We start from the raw sequence: 12439 nt of genomic DNA on the forward strand, positions 1-12439 counted from the left end.
GCTAGGTTTAAGTAGTTCTAAGTGTAGGGGACTGATGACCTCAGATGTCAAGTCCCATAGTGCTTAGAGCCATTTGAACCATTCAAAAAATATGATCCTAAGCAAGCACATTGTCTGTTCTATGTTTCTACTACAAACAAATATACAGTGAGTACTTTCTTCCATTCAAATGGGACGCTTCGGTGCTGCTATTCTCGAAGAATTATTGTTGCTGATACGGGAATTATTTCTTTCGCAAACTGAGTATAAAATCTCACTGGTACATAAACAAGCATTGTAGCGCGCCCTATGTGGAGAGAATTTAGTTACTTTTGAATCCCACAGTCACACAAATATTAATAACGTTTGAGCCGTAGCGATTATCTAAAGGAGAAAATTCAGTGAGATCTTCTTCTGTGAAGCAACTTCGAAAGACAATATTTGCTTCTGTCACCTTTATCTTTAGCCTCAAATTTCTGTGCTTGTATGATCAACGAGCTGCTGAATGGGCAGTTTTAACCCCTTTCATAGGCTAAAATTCCTTGTTGGTTTTTGAGAATACGGATTTTTATCCTGATGGTATTCTTACCACGTGAGGAGCGAAAACTAGTATTCGTAATGAATCAGATATCTTATGCTGGTTTGTAGTGTTACTGCAGTTTCTTCTCGTCTTACTTGTACAACGGCTCACCTGAGCACATATGTATAACATAACGGCGAAAGTCGGCGACTCAGGTAATGAAGGTACCTCTTCTTATCTCTGTTAATATTCTGCAATTGTTGGGTGCAATTTCCTAATGTTGGGTGCCGAGCCAGCTGTTCAGATCACTCGTAACTGAAATGGGGGATGCTATAGGCTATGACCATGCGAGCGTCTGGATGACATTGAATCAGTATTGACTTTTATACTCTCTGAACTATGCCGTCCTTCAGGCAAGGTTTATTTGGTAACACCACACTCACGTTTACGCCAGCTATACCTGTTTTACGGACTCACTTCCTTCCTTTACAGCGTGAATGTGTTTTCAGTTTCTATACTGGTTCATGTCCTCGTCGTTGTATTGTGAACTAAGATGAAGTCTATATATTGCGGACCAGCCTGTGGATCCTGTCTTCTTCTATATTTACTTTCTTTTGCATTTCTGATTGACACAACACCCATATCGCTGCCTTATGATAACAGAAAGTTTGTAAATGTTCAATTTCTAAATTTTAACTGATTAAAGAAAGAAGGCAACAATTCCGTTTTTGCTTTTATTTAAGTATACATGCATATTTGGAAACACGGAACATCAAGATATTATCGAGGTACACACATCAGATCTCTTACTAGTATTGTAATATGCAGACACAAATGAGGCTAACGTCAACCATAGGTGTTTAAGTGAAACTTACAAAATACTTCAAACGTTTCTACTTTAACTGGAGACAATTCTGTCTACCATTCTTGTTTTAACCTAATATAGAAAGTTTCTAAATGTTTTCCATCATATGGGTAAGTTATTATTTATGGAGACTAACATTGACATCCACAGGGGTAAAAGCAGAAACACCTAATTTACAATTCTCTGAGTTTACATGTCACAACTAATTTGTTAATTTGCAATAAACATGGTACAACATTTAACTTGCATAATCAATATGAAAAGCAGGATTGAAAAAAATTATATTTTCATAAATTTTTGATGCCCCTTCCGTATGACGTGATCTTGAGTGGTAAAATTTATATCTTTCATCAAAAAATTTCTTATGTAGTGCCCTTTTCCGTACTTTTCCTCATTTCCCGGAATTTTTGTTCGAAAATATGTTATTTTTGTAAATAGGAAAACACTCGACATCACTGATATTTTTTCATGAAGAACTATTGTTATCCACGTAGAATAAATTTCTGCTATGTACAAAAATACATCAAACATGCAAATATAGAATATATATTTAATATCGCTTTAAATTACTTTGAAAACGATATGTTCTTTAATTTACCATGTGAACAATGAACACCGATTTTTATATGTTTTTCCTCTCTTCCTTTTTTTATGTGGTTTTTATGTAATTGCTGAGATTCACGGGAAAATGAATGCGTCCACCAACTATACCTTCTTCTTCGAAAGACGTCGATTACTTAGAAATCATTTTTACAACTCTAACGATAGTAGTGAACACAACACCATTTTCCCACGTTTTTCAATTGAAAAATTAGTGGTTTCATAAATTTCTGTTTTATAAATTTCTCTCTTCAAATATCTCATCAATATATGTCATTTAATGTGAAACTGACTGTTGTTGGTGACTGTAGATACCACCAAATTTACATTTTATCAGTATATGGAGAAAAGAGCTGCTTGAAAGCTGAGAAGGTTGAACGCCCCTTTGGGATCTTAGCTGGCCCCGTAGGAAGGCCTGGATAGAGATCAGGGTTTCCATCAACGAGAACGTAATGAGACAAAGCGACCACCTGATCGGCACTCGGATTTGCAATTCCACCACTGCACTCCTGGTACTGCAAATTTTCATCTGCCTCCGGATTCTCGTCAAGGAAATTATCTACCTGAGCACACATCTCGGCTTTGTTCTGTGGACGATCCTTGTTGCGCATTCCGTTTCCAAAAAATATTTTTTTGAACTTAAAAAAGGATTTGAGGGAAGAAGGGAGTGACCAACGAATTTTTACCTCAGTGTTACTTCCATCGCTATCATTGTTATCATCTGTTTCAATATCTGCTTGCGGCTCCGGCAATGTTTCCATAGCCAACATCACACTATCATCTGCTCTCATTCCTAAAGCTTTGTAGCAATATTCATTTGTTGGAGAGTTTGATACCGTCTCGTATTTGGTTTCTCCCCAAGTAATAGTTTTCTTTGCATTGGTTTGGACTTCCGGAATTGAAATTTTTGTATCTAGTTCTCTGCGCTCCCAGCTATATGGAATTTCAAGGGGTTGCATTTCAAAAGACTCTTCATCTTCCAAAATAGGTGGCAGTTCATTGAACGCCCGATCACTCACGGAAATTGTTGGAACATTACTTGGTGTGGGATACTCTTCTGTATTAATATAGTCTTCTTCGTTTGTTGCGAAAGAATTGTCATCATCATCATCAGTAGCTGACATCTCTCTCACTCGTTTGGCACGATACCTGAAATGGTGAGCAACACAAGGTTTGACACGTTAATTGATTCACACTAGGTTAGCATTAATTTCAGGTGTTACTAAAGCAGAAGAGTTTAGAAGCAGAGGATGCAGGCATGTGAAAGCCACTACTTTAAAAAGCGTAGCTGAATGGTTAGACTAGATTTACCATGTGATGATACAGGCCACTACAACAGCCAGCATCACAAGCACACCTACGCACAGTGCTGCAGTCACTAACGGAAAGCTAAAAGGGTCTTCTCTTCCGATGAAGGAATATCCAGTCTTTCGCTTGTCCCCAAGATAAAATCTTAAATCGATTGTATAATCTCTGTCACAGGTAAAATAAGCTTTGTCCCAGGTCCCATCTTGTTGACATACCACCATCGTCTTAATGGACTCTGAAAAATAAAAAGTAAGGAAGGAAGATTAATCACTGAAAAAGAGATCAATTACAAAATAAATTAGAAAAAGCGAGAAGTGAGACAGTTGTGGATATTGCGCAGCGCAGTTGTCTCTCGTATCTGTGGAAATGAGAGCCAAATCTTAAGAGTTAATAACAGGAGAAACCTTCACGAGCATAACAACGGAAAAGTTACGAGGCAGGCAGACGGCACCAGACCACAACTGAATTACATAAAAGTCGGATACTTCAAGTCGTGTTGAACGAATGCTTCCAGCTGGTGGCGCCATGGGACGCCAGCCGCACTTAAGAAATAACACTGTAAGCTGCAGCTACACGGAGGAGCCAAATAAACTGGTACACCTGTCTAAAATCGTGTAGGGCCCCGCGAGCACGCAGAAGTCCCGCAACACGAAGTAGCATGGACTCGAATAATGTCTGAAGTAGTGCTGGAGGGAACTGGCACCACGAATCCCGCAAGGCTGTCCATAAATCTGTGAGAGTACGAGGGGGTGGAGATCTCTTCTCGACAGCACGTTGTAGGGCATTGCAGATATGGTTACTAATGTTCGTGTCTGGGGAGTTTGGTGGTCAGCGGAACTGTTTAAAATTCAGTAGAGTGTACCTGAAGCTACTCTGTAGCAATTCTGGAGTTGTAGAGTGTCGCATTTTGCTGCTGGAATTGCCCAAGTCCTTCGGAATACACAATGGATATGAACGGATGTAAGTGATCAGACAGGATGCTTACGTACGTTTCACCTGTCAGTCGTGTCTAGATGCATCATGGGTCCCATATCACTCCAATTGCACACGCTCCACCCCATTACAGAGTCTCCACCAACTTGAACAGTCCATTGCTGACATGCAGAGTCCATCGATTCATGAGGTTGTCTCCATCCCTGTACACTTTTTAACATTTTGAAATGTTCCGGATAATAAGTTGCCGTCTCTTTATCTAAGAATAGATGATGAATGCAGCTAGCCGCTATCTCTGTGTAATGTCTTGTCTGTATAGACGTGTATCTGTTGCCTTTAAGATCCCTTCACCTTCACACATAAATCTATACAGTAAAGTAAGGCCCTTCCAGTTCTCGGCTGATCCGTGATAAGACAGGCGAAAAATTAGACTAATGGAGGATTATTAGTATTATCTCTATTTTCTTTCGCTCTCTCTCTTTCTCTCCTTTATTTGTGTATAGTTTTTAATATAAGATTTCATTACGTTGTATGGGGATAAAAGGAATCAGCCAAATAGAATCTTTGGTGGAGTCCTTTGTCTTGGTAATCAGCGGCTGGCTTGCTATGAGAGATCTTTACATTTATTATTACTGTTAAACACTGCAGTCAGTCGGGAGAATCAATCGTTTGGACAATTTGTTCCTTTTACGAAAGATTGCGAATTCCAGATGTGTACGAAGCCTTTTTGGACGATTTAACACAGACTCAGTGGTTGCAGGCTCTCTTCGACACAACTGAAACTTCCCCACTAATTACAGGGCCAACGTGATCAACAAATGATTCAGAAAAAACTCATTCGTTCATTCACTCCAGAACAAAAAGTCACAAACCTTATTTATGGAGGAAATCGTATATTAAATCCATCTCCATTACATGTCCAGATCTCCGGTGATTCCACGCCTTAATTATTTTCCTTTTACAATCTCTTTGTCTTCAAAAGAAACCGCTAGCGGCACAACTGTTAATTGGCTCGCTTTAGCGAGAAAAAAAGCAGAATATGTCTCTCTCAGAAACACGTCAATCCCTCAACAGATACTCCAGAAGCTGTCCTAGTTACCACTCTAACAACCATGGAGAATGCATATATGCATCTCTGTTATTTCAAAGAATAAACGCACTAGAAAATACTTTGGCGTCGACGAGCTGTCGCCACATATATTACGAGAAAATCAGATCAGATAACTTTTCCAAAGTGAATGAATGTGGATGGTTTGATGGAAAATGATTAATTGGTGCGTGGTAGAGGGTATTTGCTGTGGGGACATTACAACTTCCATCCGCTTGATTCAATTTGAAACGAGACTCGTCCGACCAGCCAACATGTTTCTGGTCATCAAAAGTCCAATGTCGGTGTTGACGGGTACAGGTGAGGCGTAAAATTTTGTGTCGTGGAGTCATCAAGGGTACATGGAGTGGGCCTTTGGCTCCGAAAGCCCGTATCGATGATGTTTCGTTGAATGGTTCGCATGCTGACGCTTATTGATGGTCCAGCACTAAAATTTGCAGTAATTTGCTTAAGGGTAGCACTTCTGTCACGTTGAACGATTCTCTTCAGCCGTCGTTGGTCCAGTTCTTGCGGGATCTTTTTGCAGCCGCAGCGATGTCGGAGATTTGATGTTTTACCCGATTCCTGATATTTGCGGTATTCGTCGTGAAATGGTGATACGGAAAAATTCCCACCCACTTCATCGCTACCTCGGAGACGCTGTGTCCCATCGCTCGTGAGCCGACTACAACACCACGCTGAAACTCAGTTAAATCTTGATAACCTGCCATTGCAGCAGCAGTAACCGATCTAACAACTGCGCCAGACGCTTGTTGCCGACCGCTGCGCCGTACTCTGCCTGTTTACATATCTCTGTATTTGAATACGCCGGCCGTTGTGGCCGAGCGGTTCTAGACGCTTCAGTATGGAACCGTGCGACCGCTACGGTCGCAGGTTCGAATCCTGTCTCGGGAATGGATGTGTGTGATGTCCTTAGGTTAGTTAGGTTTAAGTAGTTCCAAGTTCTAAGGGACTGATGATCTCAGATGTTAAATCCCATAGTGCTCAGAGTCATTTGAATCATTTGTATTTGAATACGCATGCCTATACCAGTTTCTTTGGCGCTTCCGTGTATCATTTCAGAGCGAGAGGAGTGTAATATGGGAGAGAGACTCTGGACGAGACGCGTATACGTCATGATGAGCCTATAGTAGATCTAGGGCATGAATTTACGACAGAAAGTAGCTCAGAGAAACTAAATGGTGGCAAAGCCGTACACGCGGACATTATTACAGTAAACAAACCCACAGTTAGTCAACGGCTTTGCCGCAATGGTAACACCGGTTCCCGTCAGATCACTGAAGTTAAGCGCTGTCGAGCTGGGCTAGCACTTGAATGGGTGACCACCGGTCCGCCGAGCGCTGTTGGCAAGCGGGATGCACTCAGCTCTTGTGATGCAAATTGAGGAGCTACTTGGTTGAGAAGTAGCGGCTTCGGTTGCGTAAACTTGCATACGGCCGCGAGGGTGGTGCGCTGACCACATACCCCTCCATATCCGCATCCAGTGACGTATCTGAGGCTGAGGATGACACGGCGGCCGGTCGGTATGGTTGGGCCTTCATGGCCTGTTCGGACGGAGTTCAGTTTTTTTTTTTTAATTTTATTTTATGCACAATTAGGGTAGTAGACTGTGCCACTGAAAATGGTGTGATAGTGTTGCGTAAAGTTAAGGAAGAAATTAAAACAGTTAATAGGAACATCTGCACAGTCGTGTTTCTTAAAGAGGAGTATTCCCACGTACCGTACAGTTAGAGCAGATGAAGCGGAAAGGCTTCGATGAAAGGGTGATACCAGCGAAGCAGTAAGTTCATTAGGAGCGGTGAAAATACCCCTCAGTGTGAGAAGGTTTGGGGACGTTGAAAATACTTTTCATGTTTATGGGTCAGTGTTAGACATCTCATATTGCGGGTTGACTGACAGGGATTTTCTTACACAGCATAAAGTAAAATTAGAGTATGCATAAAAGTGTTAAGTTTACCAGGGAAATACATACCCTTAACAGTGGAAAAGGAACCGAAAGGGTATGAATTCGAGACTGATCAGGAGACCGAAGAACAAATCGGACCATGTGAGAAAAAAATATTGTGGCTGAAAGTGGACGGCAAGGTGACGCGAGAAGTGGAAAAGGAAATGGTTATCCCCAAACGGGAAGTTTCAAAGGTGTGTACGTTCCGGAATCACTGGTGACAGTGCGAAATGGTAGGTGCATAGTGAGTGAATTATTTCTGTCAGAAGGGAAAGAGCAATTAAAGAACGTCAAGTTAGTGACGGAAGAATCATCGCAACTAGCAAGGATACGTGAATTTAATAGCAGCGAGGAAGTCATAGGAAAAGCAGGAAATAGCTGTAGCATTTTGCGGAAACAATTGAGAATGCATTATTTAAATGCCAAAGAATGTGGACTACGGAACAGACTGTAATACTGACATCAAAGCAAGTATATCACAAGGAAAAGACAGTCATATCAGATAACGAAATAAAGACAATATGGGATATAGTGGAGGAGGAGACCAGTAGAACCAGACATGAAGATGACCTCAGATGTTGAGTCCCAAAGTGCTCAGTGCCATTTGAACCATTTTTTAACAAACAGTTTATAACTGTTACTGAAAAGGTGGTGTTGTCAGGTTCTGTAAATGCTGTCATGGGATACTTCAGACCAGACATTTCAAGTAACTTCCATAATATGAATTTGACCTTCACTACCCCAGCAGAGGTAATGTACATCATAAAATCTTTAAAATCAAAAACATCTAGTGGGTATGATGGAATATCAACAAAATTAATAAAAGAATGTGAGTTACGTAACATATTAAGCTATCTGTGTAACCAGTCGTTTATCAGTGGAATATTTCCTGAATGGTTGAAATATGCTGAAGTTAAGCCACTGTTTAAGAAGGAAGATAAAGAAATAGCATCAAATTTCCGTCCGATTTCACTTTTGCCAGCATTCTCAAAAATTTTAGAAAAGGTAACGTATAATCGCCTTTATAGCCATCTTATCAGACATAACATACTGTCAAAGCCGCAGCTCGGATTTATAAAGGGTTCTGATATTGCCGGCCGAAGTGGCCGTGCGGTTAAAGGCGCTGCAGTCTGGAACCGCAAGACCGCTACGGTCGCAGGTTCGAATCCTGCCTCGGGCATTGATGTTTGTGATGTCCTTACGTTAGTTAGGTTTAACTAGTTCTAAGTTCTAGGGGACTAATGACCTCAGCAGTTGAGTCCCATAGTGCTCAGAGCCGTTTGAACCATTTTTTTGGTTCTGATATTGAGAAGACTATCTAGACTTACAGCGAAAACGCACTTAATTCATTAGACAAAAAATTGCAGGCAACTCGTATATTCTGTGATCTGTCAAAGGCATTTGACTGTGTAAATCACAATATCCTTTTAAGTAAATTAGAATATTACGCTGTAACAGGACATGCTGCAAAATGGTTCAAATCTTATATCTCTGGCAGGAAACAAAGGGATTTATTAGGAAAGAGACATGTATTAAGCTATGAGGCATCATCCAGCTGGGAACTAATTACATGTAGGGTCCCACAAGGCTCCATCGTAGGGCCCTTACTTTTTCTTGTGTATATCAGTGACCTTTCATCAGTAACCTTACCAAATGCCAAGTTTGTTTTTTGTTTGCCGATGATACAACCATTGTAATAAATAGCAAATCAAGTGTAGTCTTAGAAAGATCGGCTAATAAAATATTGGTGGACATTAATCACTGGTTCCTAGCCAATTCTTTGTCTCTAAACTTTGAAAAAACACACTACATGCAGTTCAGAACTTGTAAGGGGTCACCCACGAGTATATGCCTAGCAAATGATGACAAGCATATGGAATAAGTGGACAGCGTTATATTCTTGGGATTATGGCTTGATAATAAATTCATTTGGGAGGAGCACACCACAGAACTGCTGAAGTGTCTAAACAAATACCTATTTGCAAAGCGAGTTCTGTCAGACATAGGGGATATAGAAACGAAAAAGCTGGCATACTATGCTTACTTTCCCTCCATAATGTCATATGGGATTATTTTTTGGGGTAATTCATCAAGCCAAGCTAATGTTTTCTGGGCACAAAAACGGGCAATAAGAGTTATATGTGGTGTGAGCTCAATAAAATCACCTCAGTTCATGGAATCAATACTAGAATTAAGAATAATCTTCACAAGGATTTAAAGTCAATTACTCTTGTTCAAAAAGGTATTCATTATTCAGGAACACACATTCTCAGTAACTTGCCAGCAGCCATAAAAAGCTTAACAACCAATGAAATTCACTTTAAAATAAGCCTAAAGGATTTATTGGTGGCCAACTCCTTCTTCTCTATTGATGAATTTCTCAGTAGCAGTAGTATATATATATATATATATATATAGTATATATATATATATATATATATATATATATATATATATATATATATACTACTGGTTCCTGCTACGACACTATATATATATATATATATATATATATATATATATATATATATATATATATAGTGTCGTGATGGTGGGGCTTGCGTGATCAAATGATCCTGAGAGCTATGCCGGCGGTAGCTTAGCTACCGGCTGGGCCTCCCAAGCCGCACAGGTCGAAGGTGAGGTTACAGACTAAATGGGATACCCTGGTCCTCCAGGTTGGGGGCTGGGCGTGGGGCTAACAGCCCCACCTCGTAAAACCAGTCGTGTTACGAAAACTAGAGAGAAGCCAGAACAGACACCCAGTACAGCGAACTAAGCATAGAAAAGGACTACGATTTGGAACATGGAATGTACAGTCTCTGTACAAATCCGGGACAGCAATAACTATAGTTAGAGAATTGAAAAAGCAGAAAACGTCGGTGGTGGCCCTGCAGGAAGTTCGGTGGGAAGGTACAGGGCCAATAGACGTAGAAAATTACACAATATTCTATGGGGAAGCAGTAAAGCACAGTTTTGGAACTGGTTTCTATGTTAACAAAGACATTGTACCAATAGTAAAGAATTTACGGCAGTGAACCCAAGAATCTCAGTTCTAACATTATCAGTGAAAAACCACCAATTTACCTTTGTAAACTGTTATGCACCAACAGAAGAAAGCGAAGATCAAGTAAAGGATATATTCTATGCAGAGCTGGACGTTGTTATGGATTCCATCCCTAAAAACAGCTGCAGAATTCTCATCGGCGATTTTAATGCCAAGATTGGAAAGGAGACCAGCTTTAGAATGAAATTTTCACTCTACAGCGGAGTGTGCGCTGATATGAAACTTCCTGGCAGATTAAAACTGTGTGCCGGACCGAGACTCGAACTCGGGAACTTTGCCTTTCGCGGGCAGGCTTCTGTGAAGTTTGGAAGGTAGGAGACGAGTTACTGGCGGAATTAAAGCTGTGAGGACGGGGCGTTAGTCATGCTTGGGTAGCTCAGTTGGTAGAGTACTTGCCCGCGAAAGGCAAAGGTCCCGAGTTCAGGTCTCGGTCCGGCACACAGTTTTAATCTGTCAGGAAGTTTCGAGACCAGCGTTACTCCCACAATAGGGCTTCATAGTCTGCATGAAAATAGCAACGACAACGGAATAAGGCTAATTAGCTTTGCTTCGTCCAAGGGCATGTTTATCAGTAGCACTAACCATCCACATAGACAGGTGCACAAAGGAACACGGGTATCTCCAGATGGGAAAACAGTCAACCAAATAGACCACATAGGAGTCAATGCAGAAACCAGGAAGTTGGTTATGAATGTAAGAAATTCCCGTGGGGCTGAGTGAGTGTGGTTCCGAAAATTTCTTGGTTAAAAGTCAACTCAAAGTTAGCCTGAAACCAACAAAGAAGTAAACTAAAGAAAGTGGCACGTTTAGAAATAGAAAAAGTAGCACAGGAAGAAACCAGAAATGAACTTCCAGTACTGCCGGAAACAGAGGACTCAGATGTAAATCAGCAGTGGGAAGGAATCAGAAATGTGGTTACAAAGGCTGCAGGAGCAGTCTTTGGAAAAAGAATGGCGAGGGAGAAGAAATGGCTCAATGAAGTCTGTGAAGAGGCGGTCGACAGGAGAAAAGAAGCCCGTGACAAGCGGTTACAGTCAGCAACTGATCAGACCAGTAAGGCAGAATTTGAGTCCGAAGAGAAACACAAGCGATATTGCGGAGAGAATAGAGGAAGTTCTTGGGTGGGGTTATTACAGAAGCGGAAGAAGACTTCCAGGGAAGGAGGATGAAGAACGTGTAGAAGTCTGAGGAAAACCTATAAACTCACGGAAAAATTCATAAAAAATGCCAAAGGATAGACGCTGACAAATGAATATCGAACTGCAAAGAGATAGGAGGGATATTTCAGTGACTTGTTAAGTTGTGAAGACCCAACGACACTCTTTAACATCCCCCTACCACAGACAGCAGACCCTGAATACCTACCGCCAACTGTAGAAGAGATCAGGAAGCAGATAAGACGACTTAAAAAGGACAGAAGCCCAGGAGAAGATGGCATCCATGCCGAAATAATTCAGGAAGGAGGTGAATAGCTTGTCGGAAGGATTCACAAATTAATAGAGACCATGTGGAACACTCAAAACATTCCAGAAGACTAGAGGACTGCACTAACCTGTCCCATCCACAAGAAGAATGACCGAATGGTATTTGAAAACTATCGTGGTATCACTCTGCTCAATATTTGGTGGAAGATCTTCTATATCGAATGCAACCGTTGACAGACACCATTATTGGAGAATATCAAGGAGAATTTCGTCACGGGAGATCTACTATCGACCAAATCTTTGTCCTACGTCAGATCGTAGATAAAAGGTGGTAGTTTGGCCAAGAACTACGCATGCTGTTTGTCGACTTCAGAAAAGCATATGACTTCATTCATCGGGAAAGTATACTAACGTGTCCTGAAGAGTTCGGTTTTGCCGATAAACGAGAAGCCTCACGAAGGCCTGCCTGATGGATACTACAGCAAAGGTAAAAATTGGAAATAAGGTGTCTTAAACATTCAAAATAAAAACTGGGCTACGGCAGGGCGATGGGCTATCACCCGTTCTTTTCAAACTCGCATTAGAGAAGGTAATGCGAGAGATGTCATCTAATGAATTCACAGGAGTCCAGACCGGGGCTGTGAGTATCAAGTACCTCGGATATGCCTATGATATAGTGCTAGTATCTGG

General features: G+C 41.1%; 1 protein-coding gene across 1 annotated transcript in view; it reads right to left on the minus strand.

The window, feature by feature from the left end:
- Window positions 1-1470: 1470 nt before the first annotated feature.
- LOC126470735 (uncharacterized) overlaps window positions 1471-12439 on the minus strand; it is an 803331-nt gene continuing 792362 nt past the window's right edge. The window contains exons 9-10 of the mRNA XM_050098738.1: window positions 3276-3507; window positions 1471-3113 (exon numbers count right to left, since the gene is read on the minus strand). Of these exons, the coding sequence (XP_049954695.1) occupies window positions 2288-3113; window positions 3276-3507 (1058 nt within the window). The 3' untranslated portion in view covers window positions 1471-2287. The remainder of the gene's footprint in view (window positions 3114-3275; window positions 3508-12439) is intronic.

The sequence above is a fragment of the Schistocerca serialis genome, chromosome 3 (assembly GCF_023864345.2).
Source record: "Schistocerca serialis cubense isolate TAMUIC-IGC-003099 chromosome 3, iqSchSeri2.2, whole genome shotgun sequence".
Lineage (NCBI taxonomy): Eukaryota > Metazoa > Arthropoda > Insecta > Orthoptera > Acrididae > Schistocerca > Schistocerca serialis.